Genomic DNA, 23,282 nt, shown 5'->3' with positions numbered 1-23,282 from the left:
AATGTTGCTCACGGGTTCTAAAGGTTGGGGATCCCTGCTCCAGAGTAACAATGCTCAAACTGTGAGGTAAGCCTCACTAGACTGGCAAAGCTTTAGGCGTGCTATGAAAAGAGCATAATTCTTCCTTTCCATAAAAATAAGCAGCAGATGCTTCTGCTGACAGTCTTTACTAATACTTTGTCAGTTGCTAATGATTCCAGATTTTTTTTTTTTTTTTTACTAATATGGTGTCTTAGAGATTCCCCCACCCCCTTCTTTAGTTCTGCAACAAAACAATGCAATAAAATTGTTTTGCTTAGGTAACATTGAAATATACAGCAGCAATGCACCAAATAGAATTGTCATTTTGGAGTTTCAAATGGGTGAAGCCTGTTCACTAAAATAAGAATGTACGGCCTTGTTTAATTAATGAAAAAATGTCAAGTATATCTTTGTCCTGAAGGATCTCAATAAGTGTGAGATTTGGGGTGAATGTTTAATAGTAATCCTGAATACTGCTGGAAAATGCATGGGAGAGGAATTAAAAAATAATGAAAGTGTACTTGACAACCCCGACCCCCCTCCAAAGCCATCCCCCCACAAACCACGACCAAGCAGTCTCACAACTGTACCAAGCAAAAATGCAGAACCCATTTTGCTGCACATCAGCTACTTTTCTCTGCAAACTCATTACAGGATTAAGTACATATGAAACCAAATATGGACCTGGTTTCAACTATCCATGCTCAGTGATCACTAATAAAAGAGGACCCAAAGAGGGGCAAGTCAGTTTAGAGTCAGTGCAGTAAAAGTCCCCATTGATGCGGATCAGAAAGGGGGTTGGGTGGCCTGGGGTTGCCAGTAGGCTTTCATTCTCCTTAAAAAATATTCAACCTTGTGATAGTTAAGATGAAATGTTGGCTTGCAATCGTGAAGTCAAAGTTTTAAAATTTCTATTTAAAAAAACGGGACATGAAAAGGTGTGTTCTACAGTATAATTTTCTAGAAAATAAATAAGTACATTAATTCATTGTGCAAGTTGAGGGTAGGGAAGGAATGAGTGAGTAACATATTAAAATGGGGAAAAGATAATTACCTAAGGAGGATAGGTAGGAGGGAGAGGGCAGAAGGTTATATAACTCTTGTTCATATAACCTACTCCCCTCCAAACTGTAGATGAAAAATCATCTTCAATTGTACTAGATCACATAGATGAGACCACTACAAATTAGAAAATAAAAGCAAAGATTGAATTAATTGCTATGGGTAACATATTAATTCAATACATCATCTTACTAAATCAGCTCAGGGCCTCTTTACCATCTGTGAATGTGGTGTGCACGTGTTTTCTTGTTAAAATCTACTTACCCTCAGCGATACCCTGACATTTCCAGCTGTTGTTCATCAATAATTTATAATATAGAGTAAATCCTGTGTATTACAGGCCTTACCACTTCTTGTACTTATAGATTGCTATCGGTTGTATGACCTGCATGTCAAAGTAATGGCACATGGGATTTTTGTTGCCTGGCTTATTCTCCTCCAGCATGGATGATAAAAAGTGGGGAGTTCCGTCTGGTTATAATGCCCAATAGGCAAGATTGGTCTACTATGGGCAGCAGAAGAGATACGTATGTTTTACCATTTACATTGTTGCTGGTGGGAGGGAATTTTGGAAATTTTGTCTCCTGCTCAGGCAACAAAATGTTCCGTGTCCCATTGTCCATAGTCTCTTATGGTGGCCACACATGGGCTGATAAAATATGTGATGGACCGAGTCGGGAGCTTATCGGCCCATGTATGGGTCTGTCCAGTGAACCTACCTGAGCAAAATCTGTTTGAAATTAAAATGTCAGACGGAAAAGTTTAAAAATCCCGGTCGGGGAGATGTGGTCCTCACTCCGACGGCCTGTATCCCTGTCATAGTGATCTAGTCATTTGGCCCCAGGGATCAACCTGATATCACCCAACTCAAGGTGGGCATACTGGGGAAAGAGCCCCTCATTTGGAGACATCAAAACCAACAATAGAATATTGCAAGTAAGCCAGTAAATCCTCATCAACACGAAGAGTCAACTGAAGTTAAAAATTACACATATAAATTAATGAGCGCTCTCTCGACAGTTGAATAAATTATGTACACTAAGTTAAGACTATGCCAAACAAACACAAATACGACTACCACAAAAGCCTGTAAACCTACAGTTAAATACTATTCAAAACTCTACAGTACAGGTACTAGTGCATTTTCTTGGACACGTGTAATTTCTTAAAACTTATAAAACAATGCCCTATACAAAATAAAGAACGATTGAAGAACAAGCGATGAGCTGGACTATACACTGATTCATGCTTTACTGAACAAGGGCTTATAACAGGGCTATGAAGCTGACAAAGTTGGAGTAAGTTACTAAACAAATAAAGACAACAAGAAGGGTAGAAGACAATGAATCTGTGCATTTCTATATGCCATTGAATATTTAAAATATGTATTTTTTTTTTTATTTGCTCTTTTACAAGTGAATATAGCAAATATTTTCATTTGTTCAGAAAAAGACAGGCGAAAGTATCATACTTGTAAGCTTGTAATAAAATTATCTGTCAATTGAAAACTAAGTGCACGTTTCCCCAAAAAAACATTAATTAAAATGTTTCATATTTGTAAAGTTATTTGTAAATGAAATTGCAGTTTTGTATCAAAGACTTCCACACAATTCATATTTTGCCTGCTGTGTAACAAGTGCCTTTTCTCCTTCTTTATGGCTGCCCCATGGCTACAAAGTGGCTTGTGTAACCTGTGCTTTTCCTCCCTTTTCATGGCTGCCCCATGGCTACAAAGTAGCTTGTTTATAGAAATTATAGTAGTGTTTCTAAAACAAACACAATTTTTACCAGTATAAGGCAATTTTTGACACCTGTGTTACTGTTCCTTTAAATAAAGCTCCCCATAGACGTGACGATTCTTCTTGCCGAACAACCGATTTTAGGGAAGTCCGACCAATCCTTCGAAATTATCGTGCGGTTAGTGGGATTCATACGATCGTACATCTTACGATTTTTCGGCCGACATCTGTCAGGAAATTGATCGGCCAGGTCAAAAAAATCTTTGTCGGTCCCAGTGCAATCTATCTATGTTTGCAGGGCCAAGCAGGCAGCTCCCCTTTGTTTTCCTGGCAAATTGGTCTTTTTAGTTGATGGTCAATTCGTACGATTGTACAATCGTTCCGAGAAAATCGTGGTCTCGCGATGAGGATCGGATCTTTTAAAAATCTCAACATCTATGGCCAGCTTAAGTCAATGGATACACTTTCTCATTGCACCTGTGAGCACAAGTTTTTCTATATGCAAAGCAGTTTTAAGTCTCTATAATGAAATCTGACTATTACAGCTGACCAATTAGGCAGCCATGATTACCGCAATAAATGAAAGCAATACCAACGCCAAAGTAATGAATGGAGAAATGCCACAGTATTTTGGGGACATACATTTGTCATAGGTCAAGTCTGTTTTTTCAGGCTGCAGTAGTACAAATACAGAGATTTCAACAAAACAAGGATGTCTAGTCCTGGGGTGGCACTTCTATATTAGCTAGGAATGTGGTACTGCAGTTTCAGAATCATTTTAAGAAGTGCCAACACACTTTAGAAAATACATTTATAAGGGTGAATACATTTTTTACATCATTCTTGGGTCCTAAAGCTTACATACACATGTTAAAGAATTTCAAACACTATTTTTTACAACTTTACTGATGTTACCATATCGTATATACTATCAATAGCTTATCGATTAATTTATTTCAACTTCTCTAGCACAGAGGTATGAATACTTTAAGACTCAACTGTATGAGCATGTCATGGGAACTAGAATGCTTAAAGGTAAAATAAAAAATTAACGGTATAACTTTGTAAATAGTGAACTGTTTTCAGACAGATAAGAAAAGCAACTATCCTTTATTCTTTTTTCTTTCCAAGTGTATTTTGGAGTATTATTTTCCTTTTAAATGTAGATCATATATTTAAGTAATATAAATAAATTATAATAAAACTATATTTAGAAAGTCTTTTCAAGACTACTACCATGAAGTGTTTGCACAGCTTATAACAAAACAAAAGTCTGAATAAACAGCAGTTAAGTGGTTAATTACTGAGCAACCACCGTTACTTCAGTACACAGCTCAAAGCGATACAATATTTTTCTTGGTTGCTTGTTTAAGGCTACTTAAGCTAAAATATCTGCTCATATATTAAATATGCAGTTGTTAAAGATAATGATTTCAGCATTTCCCAAAACGTACAGAATATCGACCCAACTCGAAAAAGCAATTTTCTCAAGAAATCCTGAATGATATGATACAATGATACAATAGGACTAAATTAATGTTATTACGTTCTTACTTCTACACAGTGACTTGTTAACCTCTATAAAAACAAGCCTGTTTTAGCACATTTTACACCGAACATGGAATCCATGATATTGATTCTAATTTTGCCAATATTAACTTTATCACAGGACTATGCGGAGGTACACTGCTTACTAAACTACTGCATAAAAGTGAACTTTATTTAACACAAGCATCGACACATACATATATTTTTAAAAGTTTCCATCCTGTGACACAAAATGGACTAAAGTAATACTGGGGTGGGGGGGGGGATAAACAAAATGGAAAAAATAACATTGGTACATTTGCAAATATACATATATTTTGCATTTTGGTAAAAAAAAATCCTAGTAGAAACTTTATTTTACAGTCTCCTTTTACAATCACTCATGAAACCCAAACATTTACAAGGCACCAAAAAACTGATGGCCAACCGGGCAGGACGGATATAGCCATGCCAATCATTTTATTAATATACCTTTTACTAAACAGATCCACAACTTCAGAGGTTTGTTCTTAGATAAGAAATAAAATTAAACAGCCAGCCACATAGGTCGTTGTGGAACATCTACAAATAATCTGTTTACGGCCTAATCGTGTGGTGCTTAATTGTGTGCCAATCGGCAAAATAAAAAAAGCCTGCATTTTTTTATGACATATCACACAGTACGTAAACATGTACTGACTGTACTTGCTACAAAAAAATACGAAATCTCAAGAAGCACAATGATGTATATGGAGACTATATTTATAAAAATTAACAACTGCTATCCTACAACATTTTTGAAAATATTTGTTTTTAAAATATGGCTTTAATGTGCAGATGACAATGGCAGCTCATAAAACCATTGCGATTTTTCCGCACAAATCAGGAACAGACAGTTAACATGAAGTAAATGGAAAGCCCAGGCACAGAAAGGCAATGGACTTTGGCTGGATTATAGCCAGAAAACAAATGCAATACCTGTATCTGACACACTAAGACCTTTCAAGGGTCTCCTTAAAAGAATGTCAGATGCTGACAGTGCATCTATTCAGTTTGTAGTCAAGCAATTCTTTAAAGGAGCCCTCTGTTTACCACAAGTTCAAGATGCAGCTGTTACATAGTGGAAAATAACATACCACACCTGAAACCTCGTTTAAAAAAATAAATGTGAATAAAGTGAAATAAAACAGATTCACTTTTTATAGACCTAGAACACAATTTTCTCATCTCAATATGCAGAAGTCACAAAAGATATTGCTGTATTATATGGAAAGCTCTTGAATTAGAATACACGTGTAAATTCAACAATCAGATTGACCGCAGACAAAATGAATGTATGACACAGACCAATAATTGCAATCTGAAACAATTTTCAGACAAACACAATATGAATGCCTGGTTGTGATGCTCACAAGTATAGGAAATGAAATGAGAATGGAAATATGTAAAAGATGTCATGCAAACACAACAAAAAAAGGTACATACATAAAAAAATAATAAGGGTTGTAGTCTTACACTGCCTGGCTCTAGAAACATACAATATAAAGACACACACACAGCTGTGTATTCACAGGGATGAATCAACTGCAGTGTGGGCTCAAAAACAGTTGGTGTTGTGCTCCTGGCTACACATCCATGCCCTACAACACCAACTGAGCCCACTTTAACCGGATATTCAGCACACTCCAGCTGAGTTGGGGGCATGTACAGATATAGATGGACGTATATAGAAACACAAATCCAGCTCATGGGTATTCCTCTGACTATATATACAAAACGTTACTCATGAACAGTATGTTCAATAAAAATTTAAAATTCTGTATATAAACCTCACTTACACCAATTGACCTCTTCCTCGCAACTTCCAGTGCATACGGCTCCCCTCCTCCCTCGCATGACAGTGCAATCCCCCTACTCCTCCTTCTCACCGGGCCTCTCCCAGCTGCCCACACCAACAAATACCCACTTCAGTGTCCCAAGACACTCTACACCGTCTATGAATGTACTTTCAGGGTACACTGTATACACGTGTATGTACATACACACTGGGTGGCCTCTAACCGTGTCAAGGGCCTAAAGCCTCGGCCTTGAATGTAAACAGAGCCCGAACACGGAAAGGGGAAGGAAGCTGCAAGATGCCGAGGCTGCCTACTGAGCGGCAGGTAAAAGGAACCGATGGGGTTGCGCTACATGACGGGACAAGTGGATAACAGTAGCACCAGGAACAGCAAGAGAAGCCGGCAGCACAGGGAGGAGGCTTGGGCCTGTACACTCACCACTTCGTAGTGCATATAGTAAGAGGAAATACAGAGTAATGGCTGCCTACTGAGAGATGTGTATGTGCAGGGGTACTGGTGTAGGGACACTAGCTTTCTACCTCCCCATATCCTCCCATCACGGTTCTCACCTTCATGTCGGGACATCCTATCGCTCAGGCCGCCGCCGCTGCAGCTGCTACTCCGGCTCCTCCTCCTCCTCCTCCTAGTGAGACAGCAGTGTGTGTGTGTGTGTGTGCTTCCTCTGCACCCTCCTCCTCTTCCTCCTGACACGCTCGCAGGCACTACACGTACAGAGACACACTGGAAGCAGGTAAGGCACATCTTCTCTTGCAGAGGCTCTGTTCTAAAACCATTCACAGACACCACTTTAGTAACAGGCTATGCATAAATATACACACTGCTGATTTCTATATTGGATGTAATACCGCATACCTCCCAACTGTCCCTTTTTCAGAGGGACAGTCCCTCTTTTGACAGCTCAACCCGCAGTCCCTCATTTGTACTGGAAAGTCCCTCTTTTCTCTGCACTGAACAGCCAGAAAAAGAAATAAAGTTTCTCACTTAATTGGCTTTTAGCAGAGAGCCCAGAACCGCTAACAGGTGCAAATAAGATACTTTGTAACAATTTTGAGACACAAAAACACAGTTTAGATAAGGAGAAATATATTCAAACTTTCATAACCTGCTAAATTTTGTAAAATTAACATGGTAATTAGGGGGTGTGGCCACAGAAAGAGGTGTGGTCAAAAAAATTGCTGCGCTACGTGCGGAAAAAATTTTTTTGTCCCTCTTTTTACTTCCAAAATGTTGGGAGGTATGATACCGAAGGGAATTTAGTATAGGGTAAATATATATATATATATATATATATATATATATATATATATATATATATAAACTTTTATGTATACGTTATACACGTTCACCTAACACAACTCTATGTTCATGCTTAATATTTTAGTGTGATGTACATTAGAGACGTCCAGACTGTCTCTGTCTTCTGCTGTTTTTGGGTTGCAGTTTACATAATCCCCACTGTATCTAGTAGTGGTTCTGCGACAGACATGTTTTTGCACACCAGGCTTAAAAGTGTGCCTTATATGATTGTGCACTTCATGAGAGGGAAAATTACTTAAAGGGGGCCTTTCAACCCAAATAATTATTTCAAATCCTATTTAAAATAGGATTTGGAATAATTCTTTTGGGTGATAGGCACCCTTTAAGTAATTTTCCCTTATCATGTTAGTCAAGCAAAATTAACTTTAATTACACTGTATAAATTATTTGAATTTTGTTATCAGTCTGGAACAAGCCTTGCATCAGGTGAAATTTCTCAAGTGAATATTCAACAATTTACTAAGCGCACAATAATGAAGAATATGAAGAGAAATTTTTCTAGGTTAAGGAAAGGCAAAAAAATAAAATCCCATTTTTACTTTCTTTAATGAAAAAGAAACCTATCTCCAATTTACTTTAATTAAAAAATGTGTACCGTTTTTATAAGAAACCTGACTGTTTGCAGTGAAATTCTCCCTTCATTTACTGCTGTGGATAGGAATTGTCAGACGGTCCCTAATTGCTCTGCAGGGAAACAATCATACTTATGAACAGCAGGGGGAGCCTCCACCTTAATTACCAGCCATGCAGAATTCAAGCAGCTTTGTTTATGATGATCCCTAAGCAGCCCAGACCACACTGAGCATGTGCAGGGTCAGTGTCAGGCAAAGATGTTTAACAAAGTTACAAGATGACAGCCCCCTGTGGCCAACTTTGAAAGCATAAATCATTTGTTTGATTAGGCTTTGTGGTGCAGTAAATTCATGCTTATGTTTAGTATACGAAATACAGCATTTCTAGCCTTATTCTATTTTAGACTTTCCTTGTCCTTTAAGGCTGACAAACTGCCAATATAAAGTAGGAGCAGCCATCATATCTGTTACCACCTCCACTCTAATATCCCTTATACGGCATTTCTTTGTATCGTATTTTCAATATGTTTTTCTACACTACAATTGTATTGAGAAAATCACTGGTAAATGTTTTTTTATTGAGAATTTACACAAGGAGAAAATTTGCCAGATTCATAAGCTTTAATCAACATGAGCTGGGTTGTCGCAACAAAAATGTGTATTAATTTCATATTCAAATCATTTCCATTGCAGTTAATCACAATGTAACTTATATATATAGTTAACATATGACTTTCATGTTATGGTAACTATCACCATTGGTAACATTTGTCCACCTCTATTGATAGTGATCCTGGTGAATACAGATGATTATTACAGTAATGGAACCAGTGAAGATCCGTTTACATATTTAACAAGCTGCACCTTTAGGTAACCTATAATATACATCATATTGATAGTGAATACAAGCAACATATGTATGTTACCTGGCATAGATATAATTGTGAATATTGCTGAAATATTCTGCTGCAGTTCTTTAGTCAGTATTGGGAGGCTAATACAAATTTTTCTCTTTTATCTCCAACTTTAGAATTAGCGCACCAGAATGAGAAATTTAAAGTTAATCAGGTGTCTACACTGCAACACGAGTGGAAATTTAGGCTCCCCACAGTGCAGCTCCATACATCCAGAAACTGGAACAGTGCTGATTGGATCAGGCTATGGTTTTGTGTAATTTCACCTGAATACTCAAGAGGTTTTGCCTCTTCAGTTACTATTCTTTGAAGCTAAATAACTTATACAAACTTAACACTATATACTACTACTTAGACATGATGGAACACTGTTGTTCACCATCTCCTCAAAACAAGGTGTCTGAGGTGTCTAACCATCTTTTAATTAATTCATCCATTGCTTCTCTGTCTCAGTTTCTAATATAATATATTGAATAATAACTTAACTAAAAGAGGAATTTCATTCTGTGATGAATTTTATAAGTATTATTTTCTGTTTCCACCATTGTTTGAATAGGGATCATGAGGACTATAGATAACAGGCTATTACAGTATATTCCCTTTTAGAAAAAATTGAAATATTCTGGAAAAAGAACTGCATGAAAGATTTTTTATATTGGCATTGACTGTCATTTCCAGGAATGAATGTCCTCTGTAAGGCCACTCACCGTCTCCAGAGGGATGTCTGTTCCTGAAAACGTTCTTGCAGGCAAGTTGTCAGTCGCCAGCGGTGACGCGCCCGTACGTTCGTGCGCGAGCGTTCGCTTTGTCGCGCGTGCGCCTAGTCGTGCGCGCGTACGTTCGTGCGCGCTGTGCGTTCTTGCGCATGCGAATTGACGCTGGGCCTATAAATTCACTGCTAACATGTGAACAAGTTGCTAGGTTATCTTAGTACATTTCCAAGAGACCCCAGCACTGTTTATTGACTTCCTGATATTGACCCAGCTATCCTTGACTCTGCTTGAACGCTACCTGCATCTGACCTCGGCCTGTTGACTCTGAACCTAAGCTGCCCGCATCTGACCTCGGCCTGCCTGACTTCGAACCTGAGCTGCCTGCATCTGACCTCGGCCCGCCTGACTTCGTCCATCTTGATCCCTACTGCTACTTATCCGGACTCTCCGGCCTCTTTTCACGGCGCATTCTACCTGTTCCACCTTCAGGTTAGTCTGCTGTCGGTGGAAGCTGCTCGTGAGTCCTCCTCTACAAAAGATCCACTTAACGTCTAAACGTAAGTCTAACAGTATAACCTAGCCATGGATCATGAAGAGGAGGAGGCTGCACTGAGCCAAGTATCTCAGCAATTGGCTGCCCTTACACAAGCTGTTCAAGAACTCCAAGGGGGCTATAATCAAATCCAGGATCAGCTACAGAATGTTTTACCCGGTGCTGGATCCCCTCCTATCATTAATATCCAACAGCCAAGCATTGCTGCCTCTTCTGCTTCCGCTGAACCCAAGTTACCCCTTCCGGAGAAATTTTCTGGGGATCGAAAGAAATTCAGACTTTTTGTTAATAACTGCAAGTTATTCTTCACGCTAAAGCCCTTGTCTTATCCAAATGAACAGGTGAAAGTGGGATTCATTATTTCTTTGCTGCAAGGCCAGCCACAGTCTTGGGCATTTCGTCTCATGGATCAGCAAAATCCAGTACTTGCTTCTGTGGAATCATTCTTTTCTGCCATGGCTTCACTTTATGATGATCCGCATCGCGAAATTGCTGCGGAGGCCGCCCTACGAGCTCTCAGCCAAGGTCGGAGGCCTGTAGAAGATTATGCTATGGAATTCCGGGAGCTTGCTGTGGAGACCGAATGGAATGATGCAGCACTCAAACATCAATTCCGCTTGGGTTTATCTATTGGCCTAAAAGACGAAGTTGCTCGTGTAGCAATACCTGGCTCTTTAGAGGAAATGATTTCTTTAGCAGTTCAGTTGGACATTAGATTGCGAGAAAGGAAGTCTGAAAGAGCTTCTGAGATTTCTCCTTTCTGGACCACTCCCAAGGCTCCTCCTCCAGTAAGGGGTACTCCTACTAACCCTGATTCCGAACCGATGCAAATTGGAGCAATTAGACCCTCTCTCTCTGTGGAGGAAAGATTAAGACGACGGAGGCTGAATCTATGTTTATATTGTGGACAAGCTGGACATCTCCTTCGAACATGCCCTATTCGACCAACATTCTCAAGTAAAGAGCCCTTCTCTCCTGTTATTAACCATTCAACAAGTTTTTCCCCCTACTGATTGTGTCCCTTTCTTTGCAGTGGGGAGAGGAGCAGGTGGTTCTTCCAGCTCTAGTTGATTCCGGTGCAAGCGGATGCTTTATTGACTCTCAAGTGGTGGACAATCTTCATATTCCTCTTCTGCTTAAAGAGAGTCCTGTCTTCATCAGAGTGGCAGATGGTTCTGCAATTAGTTCTGGACCGGTGACTAAAGAGACTATTGCACTTCTCACATGTTTGAATAAAATTCACTTCGAGCAAATGAGTTTTGATGTAGTTGCTTCCCCATTATTTTCAGTTATTTTAGGCCTTCCGTGGCTTCGTAAACATAATCCTATTATTGATTGGGTTTCTGGAAAATTGACTTTTTATTCTGAGCTCTGTCAGTCCTCTTGTTTACAGCCTCTTGGGGAACAAGTGTGTACAGTCTCTCCAAGTAACGAACCTAATATTCTTCCTACAGTGTACCAGGAGTTTGCTGATATCTTCGACAAGAAAGGTGCGGATATATTACCTCCTCATAGAATATATGACTGTCCGATTGAACTTTTGCCTGGCAGTCAAATACCCTTTGGACGCATCTATCCATTATCTGAGCCAGAACTGAAGACTCTTAAGGATTATTTGGATGACAATTTAGCCAAAGGATTCATTAGATATTCTACTTCCCCAGCAGGAGCTGGTATTTTCTTTGTAGGAAAAAAAGATGGTTCTCTAAGACCATGTATTGACTACAGGGAATTAAACAAAATAACCGTTAAAAATCGATATCCACTCCCTCTAGTTCCGGAACTTGTCCAACAACTTCGTGGTGCAAAGGTGTTTTCCAAACTCGACCTTCGGGGAGCCTATAATCTTGTGAGGATACGTAAGGGAGACGAGTGGAAGACGGCCTTTCGTACCCGGTACGGGCATTTCGAATATCTAGTAATGCCATTCGGGCTTTGTAACGCGCCCGCAACATTTCAACACTTTGCAAATGACGTTTTACGAGATTTTCTTGATATCTTCGCAATTGTTTACTTGGACGATATTCTTATTTTTTCACAGTCACTCCAAGAACATCGAATTCATATGAAAAAGGTCTTTAATCGCCTTAGAACCCACCGTTTATATGTAAAATTGGAGAAATGCGAGTTTGAAAAAGAATCCGTGGAATTTTTGGGTTTTATTATTCTTCTAAAGGAATTCAGATGGATCACAAGAAGGTTTCAGCCATCCTGGACTGGCCAGTCCCTACCAGTCGTCGAGCTGTTCAAAGTTTCATCGGATTCTCTAACTTCTACAGGAAATTCATTAAAAATTTTTCCCAAATTATTTTCCCTATCACTGAACTCACACGTTCCAGTAAAAATTTTTTTGGACTGATGAAGCACAAGTAGCCTTTACCTCTTTGAAGAAAACTTTTACTTCAGCCCCAATCTTAAGTCATCCTGATCCAGATTTACCCTTCCTACTGGAGGTTGATGCCTCTGAATCTGCAGTAGGTGCAATTTTATCTCAAAGGACTACAGTTAAAGATGAGTTACATCCTATCGCTTTTTTCTCTAGAAAATTGAATAGGGCAGAACAAAACTACGACGTCTCTGACAGAGAATTGTTGGCGATTAAACTCGCTTTTGAGGAATGGAGATATTTGCTTGAAGGTGCGAAACATCCAGTTATGGTATATACTGACCATCGAAACCTTGAGTACCTGCGTTCTGCCAAACGTCTCAGACCAAGACAAGCTCGTTGGGCAATGTTTTTTATGAGATTTTCCTTCCACATCACCTATCGTCCAGGCAAGAGGAATATTAAAGCTGATGCCCTTTCTCGCATATTTTCATCTGACTCCTCTCCAGACCTCTCTTCTGAGACAATCTTGAAGCCAACCAATTTCTTCCTTCTGCAGGAATCTCTGATTGACCGTCTAAAGAAGGCATCACTATTAGTTCCTGGCAACGTCGTGGATCGATATGTCCTGTCTCGCAGGGCTGGTCTCTTGTTTTTTGGGTCAAAAATTTTTGTGCCAAGTGATCTTCGACTTGATGTCCTTAAAACCGTCCATGACTCTAAACTTGCTGGTCATCCGGGCATAAAGAAGACTATTATTTTAGCCAAAAGGTCTTTCTGGTGGACAACTCTAGCCAAAGACTGTGCAGCATTTGTGTCCTCGTGTGAGACATGTGCTAGATTCAAGAATCCACGCTCTAAGCCAGCAGGTTTGCTCCAACCTCTCCCTATTCCATCGCGTCCATGGGGATCTGTCTCAGTGGACTTCATTTCAGAGTTACCGCCTTCTCATGGACAAACTACGATCTTTGTTTGTGTCGACAGGCTAACCAAGATGGCACACTTCTCGTCTTTATCTAAATTACCTTCAGCTGCAGTCACCGCTGAAACCTTCATCAAAGAGGTGGTTCGTTTACACGGAGTTCCAGATGAAATTGTGTCCGATCGTGGTGTCCAATTTACTTCCCAATTTTGGAAAGCGTTGTGTAAGGCTTTACAGATTAAAGTATCATTGTCCTCTGCCTTCCATCCACAGTCCAATGGACAGACGGAGAGGACTAATCAGACCCTGGAGCAGTATTTAAGATGCTTTTCTTCTTTTGCACAGGATGATTGGGTAACTTTATTACCTCTAGCGGAGTTCGCATATAATAACGCCCACCATTCTACTATACGACAATCACCATTTTTTGCCAATTTCGGCCTTGATCCTGCTATTTTTCCAGTTTTTTTACCCGAGATACCTGTTCCCGCAGTACAGGAGCGTCTTGCCTTTTTGTCCTCAAATTTCAAGACTCTACAAGAGACAATGGGCAAAGCACAACAGGATTTTAAGGATTATGCAGACCGCAGACGCTCTCATGGTCCTCAATTCAAAGTCGGGGATAAGGTCTGGTTATCTTCTGCCAATCTGAGACTAGCCTGCCCAAGTAAGAAGTTGGGTCAGAAGTACCTGGGACCTTTTTCTATTATCAAACAGATTAATTCTGTTACATTTCAACTTGAACTTCCGAACTCTTGGAAGATTCATCCCGTGTTTCATATGTCTCTTCTTAAACCTGTTATTCCTAACATCTTTCATGGTCGTGTGACGTCCCCTCCTCCAACGGTTATAGTTGATGGCCTGGAGGAGTTCGTAGTGGAGAAGATTCTGGATTCAAGATTTCGAGGCAAGCAAGTTCAGTACTTGGTCAAGTGGAAAGGGTATGGGATGGAAGAGAACTCTTGGGAACCTGCATCCAATCTTCATACTCCCAGTCTTCTTCAAAGATTTCATCGAGCCCATCCCGAAAAGCCAGGTTCGTGTCGCGTCCTGAGGCCGCGTCTTTGGGGGAGGCACTGTAAGGCCACTCACCGTCTCCAGAGGGATGTCTGTTCCTGAAAACGTTCTTGCAGGCAAGTTGTCAGTCGCCAGCGGTGACGCGCCCGTACGTTCGTGCGCGAGCGTTCGCTTTGTCGCGCGTGCGCCTAGTCGCGCGCGCGTCTTGGCGTGCGCGCGTACGTTCGTGCGCGCTGTGCGTTCTTGCGCATGCGAATTGACGCTGGGCCTATAAATTCACTGCTAACATGTGAACAAGTTGCTAGGTTATCTTAGTACATTTCCAAGAGACCCCAGCACTGTTTATTGACTTCCTGATATTGACCCGGCTATCCTTGACTCTGCTTGAACGCTACCTGCATCTGACCTCGGCCTGTTGACTCTGAACCTAAGCTGCCCGCATCTGACCTCGGCCTGCCTGACTTCGAACCTGAGCTGCCTGCATCTGACCTCGGCCCGCCTGACTTCGTCCATCTTGATCCCTACTGCTACTTATCCGGACTCTCCGGCCTCTTTTCACGGCGCATTCTACCTGTTCCACCTTCAGGTTAGTCTGCTGTCGGTGGAAGCTGCTCGTGAGTCCTCCTCTACAAAAGATCCACTTAACGTCTAAACGTAAGTCTAACAGTCCTCTATTGTCATTGACTGGCACTTCCAAGTGGGATTCGACTTCCCTTCTCCTTTAATAAGGAAATAGTTTGCAGTTTTTTAAAGTAAGTTAAGTCATATTAATCTAATGCAGTTTTATTTTTTAATAGATCATCAGAGACATATCTTTAACAGCACCAAATTTCCTTCCAGAGGATGGAAATGTCCATCTTGTTGGGATCCAAGATGTCCCTGATCAAGAGTCAGTATGTGTTGCAACATCAACAAGTGATGTCCTACTGTCTAATCTCAATACAGGCCAGGTAATATTTTTTGCTCTCTTTACAGTTGCCATCCTGATGAACTATCCCTCATAATGTTTGTGTTTACTCACACATTATTCATAATGATTAGGGCATACCATGGCTGCCAAAAAATTATCTGGCACTACAAACATTTGTGTTATTATCTTGTTATGGACAGAAATATGTCCCGAGAGTATCTGTCCCTTCCAAATTGTGGTGAATAAGTTCAGCTAGCTGATAAGCAGGAATGACACTGACACAGACAGTTCAGTATACAAAATGCTTCTTCACACTTTATTGTAAGGTACAAAAGGTTATATAGGCTAGGTGGGGGTTGTTATGACACCCTCCTAAGCTTGCGGTTTCGCTATGTGGCTTCAAATGGAAAAGTACAAACTTCATAGATATAAAAATAGATATCAAACTTCGTAGATATATATCTTGAAATGGGAGGAAATACAACGAAATATAAAGTACAAAGTTCTTATGCGGTTTTAATTTAGCAGTCATCTTCCAGGAACAGCTGCATAGGGGCATGACCACAAGCTGGCGTGACCTTTTAGACCGAGTCTGTTTCTGTGAAGAGGTTTATCTTGGTTTCATCCTAGCTAGTATTGATATATGTTTTGCAAATAGCTGAGTAAGGAAATATAGCAGACACACAGTATAATAGGACACACAGTATAACAGTAAAATAGACTTTTTAAATGAGAGCACACAGAATAAACTGACCAGTCCACCACAATCCCCCCTAAAAACGTCTATTTTGCTGTCCCTACCTAGATAGAAGTTAGTAAGTTGCTCCAGAGGGGGTACACCCTAGTGGTGGGTATGATGCTTCAGCGTGATCTGGAGAGACCTGCCCAAAATCAGTGACCAACCCTTCCAACTTAACTAACAGCACTGTCCTTAAACTAAGCAAGGGAGGGGGTGGGGGTGGGTGGGGTCATAGGAATGTATTGGGAGAGTACTGTAGTCGGAATGTGAGGGACGGCCCGAAGGAGGGGCAGTTGGTAAAGGATATAGAGCAATATCTGGTTCATTAGGTGCATCTGTTTTCTTGCAGTGTGAGGCATGGATCCAGGTGGGTTTTCCTTCTAGCTTCACTGAAGTAGCTGTGGTAAGGAGAACTTGGAAGCGGCCATCAAATTTGGGCTCCAAACAGTGCTTTCTCAGAAACTTCTTGACTAGGACCCAATCTCGTTGCTTGAGGCTGTGAGTACCTGTGGCAAGAGAGGGATCTGGAATAGAAGAAAACCTGAGCATGCACTCTTGTTAGTTCACTGGTTAATTGAGATACAAAGTCAGTCAATACATTTGATTGTAATTGTAATTGTTGGGAAAAATAACACCCTAACCTGGGGGCTGACACAAACAGAATCTCGAAGGGGGACAATTTATGGTCCCCCCTTGGTGTGTATCTGACACTGAACAGAGCAATAGGCAGGCTATCCGGCCATTTCATTCCTGTATCCTGCGCCATTTTGAACATTCTGGTTTTCAATGTGCCATGCATACGCTCCACTTTCCCACTACTCTGAGGATGGTAGGGAGTATGGAAATGGAGGGTCACCCCGAGAGCAGTGCAAATTTCCTTGGTGACGGTAGCAGTGAACGCTGGGCCCTGGTCACTCTCTATGACTTCCGGGACACCGTAGCGACACACAACTTCGGTAAGTAATTTCTTGGCGGTGGTGATTGCTGTCATATTGGCCACGGGATATGCTTCGGCCATCCTGAGAACATGTCGACAATCACAAGAACCAACTATAGAACACCTGCATCATGCGGACCTTGTATTTCTCCACGGATTCCGCCTAATCTTGGTTGATGTCCTGAATGCTTATAGCCTGATCAGCCAACCTATTCTGTGCCCAGGATTTAATTTGCTCACAGAATTCCACACCGGATTCATAGGTTGTGTCATTTACAACTTTAGTGTTGTCAAGAGAATATGTAATCTATCTGCAATATCTGAAATGGGTACATTGAGTGTACATATTTGGCTGCAATAGATGAGAACCCAGGGAAAACCACACTCTTGATACTGCATCCCACCTCCCCCCTTTTGAAATGTGGGTGAGACCATGTGAGGCAGCAACCAAATATGGTAACAGAGCACGGGGTGCAACAGGGCAATCACCTAAACGGCAAACAGAAACATCACCACTCATTCTTGCTGGGCTTTTTATTGGCAAGATGGGCTGATCTTGTGAATTAACACTCCCCTGTCAAGTAACCCTTGAATGACTGGGCGGATCCTCTCTACTTGCGCCCTGGACAGTGGGTGCTGTGAGATTTTGGGCATCCGTCGGTAAGAAAGCCCATACATCACCTAGGACACATTGTAATTCAGGAGGTAGGTTCCTCCTTAGACATTTCTTTTAGTGACAGATTTGCTGTATCTGGGGCATTAGTCATCTCAGACACTTACTGAGGTGGGACAGACACAAACACTGCATCCTGCTTGCAGTATATGTTGCACCCTAGTTTACAAAAGATGTCCCTACCTATGTAACTGTCAGGGATGGGGACAAGGGATAATGATAAGAAAGGAAGCTTGTGTAAATACGGGACCCCCTACTTGGGCTGGGTCAACAGGGTTAATGTCCCAATTCATTTTAGCTAGCAGATGTTGGTAATCCGCTGGACCACACACATGTTTGATTACAACTAACATATCAGTCCAATTGGGGTTATGAGCACTATGGATAAACAAGAGTTCCTGTCCAAATTTGAGTGGATTAGTACGGGGTTGTGAAACGTCTTGAAAAATCCTTCTAAGATTTGGTGCTGTGTGTGTGCCCCCGCCTCTCCCCCCCTCTTCTCTAGTTTGTACTGTACGGGCGGGGTAGAGCTTGGCTGCGGGGCTGAGAACTGCCTGTATCAGCGCTGCTGTTTTCAGCACTGAAAGATGAATTGTCTCTTCTCACTATTCTCTATTTTTCTAACTTAACCCTTCTGCTAGCAGCTTTTCTTGTTCTTCTCTTTGATTTCTATGAGTGGTGGGATCAATGATAGCTGTTCTATTGGGAATGGATTGGAATAATCTCAACAGCTACTGATGGAATTTTGCTCAGATCACCAACCTGGAAACAAAGAGACAATGTGACAATATCTGGTGTTCTGTTAATACTGACTTATCTAATGTACTAGCTAAAGAACTCTAATGAAACCACTGTATGAACTGTCAGTAATGAGAAGTGGTTGTACATTTATGATATGAGTGAAGGACGTTCGTTTGCTTGTGGTTAATTCAAATGGAGAAAGTCCACAACACCTGATAGGATTGTTGCGGAGAATTGACAGGACAGCTGGGAATAAATCCAACCAAATGCTGCCAGTAATTGTGTTGTTGGAAGTGGGATGGTACAAAGACACAACTCCACTTAAGATCAGTGATATTTGCAAATTTGTAACAGAATCGAAAATTTAATTGTGTAAACTATCAAATACAACCTGTACTGTTTCCTTCTTATAACAAAATAATATTGATTAATCATAACCAGGAAAAACATTTAACAAGTTCTCTCTTGTACCTTTATATATATTTATATATATACCTTTATATATATTTATATAATACTCCCCTCTTGTTGTACTGCAAATGCAGTACAATAATATGAAATAATAAATTCACATCTGTCTAGAGAATAATGAAAATAATTTAACCTGTACCAATGAGTGAATTGGGTATGGATCCAAACTGCATCAAGTTTACCTTCATGTTGGTGAAAAAGATCCAGATTGTGGTTATGCCATATGAGTAACAACCACTCAACTCTTGTAGGATTAGAGCTTCTAATACATCACTTTAACTTTTCTATTTGATTCGATTATTCTTTGTGTAAGCATTTAACAACTTTAAACTTCAGCGGTCTCTACAAAACCCTTATCAAGTAGCACACCTCTCTTCTCGGTTAAGAGAAGACGCCATTCTTCCGGCTGTAGGCGGGGGTCATTCTTGGTCAAATTGCATTCTTTTGGCAATCTATCATATTTTCTTACATACCTTTTTACCCACCCGGCCTGCCACTAACTCACATGCCGGGACCCCCTCACTCATTGTACTGATGTTTTTGTCCCATTATTACTCTTCAGATCTAGACTGGGGCAGTGACCAAGGGGAAGATGGCCACCAGGGAAACTCAATGACGTTTTAGTTCTCATACTCTGGCTATCTGTCCTTTTTCTGAGGCGCCATTATAAGGCGGTGGCTGTATATTTGCCATGCAATGGGAAAGGTGGTACAAATACTTGATTTTTGCCATCTGGCTGTATAACCCTATCCCCAGACCTAATACAAAAATTACACTTTGTGGATAGACAAGGAGTACAGACTATATTGCGCAGGGTTCTTGGTCAGTCTGTATAATGATTAAATTGATACACACAAGTAAAAACAAACACGACATAACTGAGCTCATGACATTGACACAATTTCAACTCTGGTGGGATGTCTTACTGGGTTTAGCCAGATATGAACAGAGACAGTATGATACGTGGGGGACCGCCACAGGCTTGACAGGTACAAAACTCAGTCAATCGGGAACTTTTTATCTCCACACGTATTATAGACAAACCGCCTCCCACTGACTAATCACAAAGTTCATCAGTTGGGAGGACCCAGGGTATTGTGCCTATGTATATGGACAATACTTGCCTCCACTGGCTCTCGCCTTCGGATACATCAGGGCCGGCCTTACTGATACTGTCCATATACTTATATAGATACCTGCCTCCACTGGCTCTCGCCTTCGGATACATCAGGGCCGGCCTTACTGGTACTATATCTGCCGATACTATCTCTGTTTTTCTCCGTCCAGGGTCCCTTCTATTTTATCCAAATCACCCAGAGACGAAGTAACACATAACATAAACAGGCCAACACGCACTCTGGACAGGACATCGGACACACAATACAATACTCAATGATGTCCACGAGGGGAACAACAACCTCAATACTGGTGGGTCTTCTGACTATCACAACTAGGGATAAAAGGGACAACCCGTCACGGAGTAGGTGTGCTATCCTACTCCAGCAATTTGCACGCTCCCACGCTTGGGTAGTCGGGGTTTGCTAGCCCCGAAGAAAGACCACTTGTGTCAATCAGCTGCAAATGTACTTATCTCCCACGTCTGGGAGATGTATGATATACACGCTTCTCGGGGTCGACACGTTTGTCCTGGACACTTCTGTCCTTCCCCCCCGTAGCAGACACTGCTTAACACTTTGCTTGGTCCTACGCACAGGACGCCGGGGGGCCGACACGTTTGTCGGGACACGTTTGTCCCTCCCCCACAAAATGTCAGAAACAATGTATATCCAGTTGTCACCTGTTGTCCGAAGTATTACCCTATCCTTTTATTCTATATTTTCATCCACCAGTAAGCAGTTAATAGACAATAAACATCAACCATAGATTAATAGGCGACAAGATACTCTTATACAGGTCAGGTAAATGGCACCAGGCAAGATTTTACCTGTCTTTGCTGGCTGATAGAAGTCGATATTGGCAACAGACACCATCAGCAGTAGGTACAGGTATGACACAGGCAAGAAACTAATAACATAGGTCTTACCTGTGTCCCGGAGGTGATCAGTCTCCGTCCTTTTCCTCTACTGGGCGACTGTTGTCCTTGGCATCGGCTAGTGGTCAGCCAGAACCTGGTGCCCCACGTTGGGAGCCAATTGTTATGGACAGAAATATGTCCCGAGAGTATCTGTCCCTTCCAAATTGTGGTGAATAAGTTCAGCTAGCTGATAAGCAGGAATGACACTGACACAGACAGTTCAGTATACAAAATGCTTCTTCACACTTTATTGTAAGGTACAAAAGGTTATATAGGCTAGGTGGGGGTTGTTATGACACCCTCCTAAGCTTGCGGTTTCGCTATGTGGCTTCAAATGGAAAAGTACAAACTTCATAGATATAAAAATAGATATCAAACTTCGTAGATATATATCTTGAAATGGGAGGAAATACAACGAAATATAAAGTACAAAGTTCTTATGCGGTTTTAATTTAGCAGTCATCTTCCAGGAACAGCTGCATAGGGGCATGACCACAAGCTGGCGTGACCTTTTAGACCGAGTCTGTTTCTGTGAAGAGGTTTATCTTGGTTTCATCCTAGCTAGTATTGATATATGTTTTGCAAATAGCTGAGTAAGGAAATATAGCAGACACACAGTATAATAGGACACACAGTATAACAGTAAAATAGACTTTTTAAATAAGAGCACACAGAATAAACTGACCAGTCCACCACAATCTTAAGTATAACAAACTTAGAATAGTTTGGGGCTCAGTGGTATCAAAGTGCACATTACATCATGCAGTTGTTATCAGTGTCGGTATAAATGGATCGGGACATATAAAATAGTTACAGCCATAAAGGTTGCATTTGGGGGTGTATGTGTATGTGTGTGTGTATATATATATATATATATATATATATATATATATATATATATATAGATATATATATATTATATATATTATATATATAATTATAGACAAATACAAGAGGTCCTCTGCACTCAACCCATTATCAATATATTTAAGACAGAGACATTTTGTGCATACTGCTACTGAAAAATGCCTTACCCTTTAAACAAAACAGGGATTGTTTGTCCATATATTGCAATATATTTAAGCTGGCCAACTACGTAAAAGTCATCCCATATCTGGCCAGTCCTACGCTCAATTTTCATCTGATTCATTAAGAATTCAATTGCTTAATTATACATATTACAAAGGGACCAAGTATATATATATATATATATATATATATATATATATATATATAGTGAATAAATTACCCCCTCTTGTAAAATATAAGGATAGTATAAGTTACCGAGGAGTTTCATGACCATATAAAAGGACGAGGCCGAAGGCCGAGTGTTTTTATACAGGTCATGGAACTCCGAGGTAACTTCTAATATCCTCATATTTTGCAACTGGGGGTACTTTATTTATTATAATACACAAGTTTTAGTCACTTGTGTGACAGAAATGAGATCAGTACTCACTGTTTATAACCATCAGAATTCACCGTTTATAACGATATAATTTACAAGATATTCAAGGCTTTTGTGTAATATATATATATATATATATATCCAAGTTTGGGAGTTTTACTTTGAAAGCAGCTAGTAAGTTGCAGGTAAAACGTATTCGTCCCTTTTATAAAATGTATAATTAAACCATAGAATTCTTAATGAATCAGATGAAAATTGAGCATAGGACTGGCCAGATATGGGATGACTTTGACGTAGTTGGCCAGCTTAAATATATTGCAATATATGGACAAACAATCCCTGTTTTGTTTAAAGGGTAAGGCATTTTTCAGTAGCAGTATGCACAAAATGTCTCTGTCTTAAATATATTGATAATGGGTTGAGTGCAGAGGAATCTTGTATTTGTCTATGTGTATTTTGTGGTCACACCCTCATTGCACCCCCGCCTAATGATTTTAAAAACTAGTGGTGAGCACAACTTTCCCTTGTTTGTTATAGTTCTACAGGAGCAGTGACCAGCTCCATGTTGTAGCTCCCACCCTCTCCAGCTATAGTCAGGTGATCCCACTGGTGTCTAATAAAAGGGCAGCCAAGTTTGGGAGTTTTACTTTGAAAGCAGCTAGTAAGTTGCAGGTAAAACGTATTCGTCCCTTTTATAAAATGTATAATTAAACCATAGAATTCTTAATGAATCAGATGAAAATTGAGCATAGGACTGGCCAGATAAGGGATGACTTTGACGTAGTTGGCCAGCTTAAATATATTGCAATATATGGACAAACAATCC

At 40.5% G+C, this 23,282-nt stretch overlaps 1 protein-coding gene and 1 long non-coding RNA gene across 3 annotated transcripts in view; both read right to left on the bottom strand.

The window, feature by feature from the left end:
* kcmf1.L (potassium channel modulatory factor 1 L homeolog) overlaps nt 1-6,939 on the bottom strand; it is a 39,491-nt gene extending 32,552 nt beyond the window's left edge. The window contains 1 exon segment of one of the 2 annotated variants that reach the window (NM_001092234.1): nt 6,757-6,939. In NM_001092234.1, the coding sequence (NP_001085703.1) occupies nt 6,757-6,772 (16 nt within the window). In that variant the 5' untranslated portion in view covers nt 6,773-6,939. 2 annotated transcript variants of the gene reach the window in all.
* An 8,801-nt stretch (nt 6,940-15,740) lies between these two features.
* Nucleotides 15,741-21,704, bottom strand: LOC121393277. Its single transcript, XR_005960937.1, has 2 exons — nt 19,196-21,704; nt 15,741-18,563 (listed from the first exon to the last, which is right to left on the bottom strand). It is a non-coding gene; the product is annotated as an uncharacterized LOC121393277 (long non-coding RNA).
* Nucleotides 21,705-23,282: the final 1,578 nt, after the last annotated feature.

The sequence above is a fragment of the Xenopus laevis genome, chromosome 1L, assembly GCF_017654675.1.
Source record: "Xenopus laevis strain J_2021 chromosome 1L, Xenopus_laevis_v10.1, whole genome shotgun sequence".
NCBI classification, from domain to species: domain Eukaryota; kingdom Metazoa; phylum Chordata; class Amphibia; order Anura; family Pipidae; genus Xenopus; species Xenopus laevis.
The sequence above is the reverse complement of the archived record's forward strand: the minus strand, read 5'-3'. Positions and strand labels throughout refer to the sequence as shown.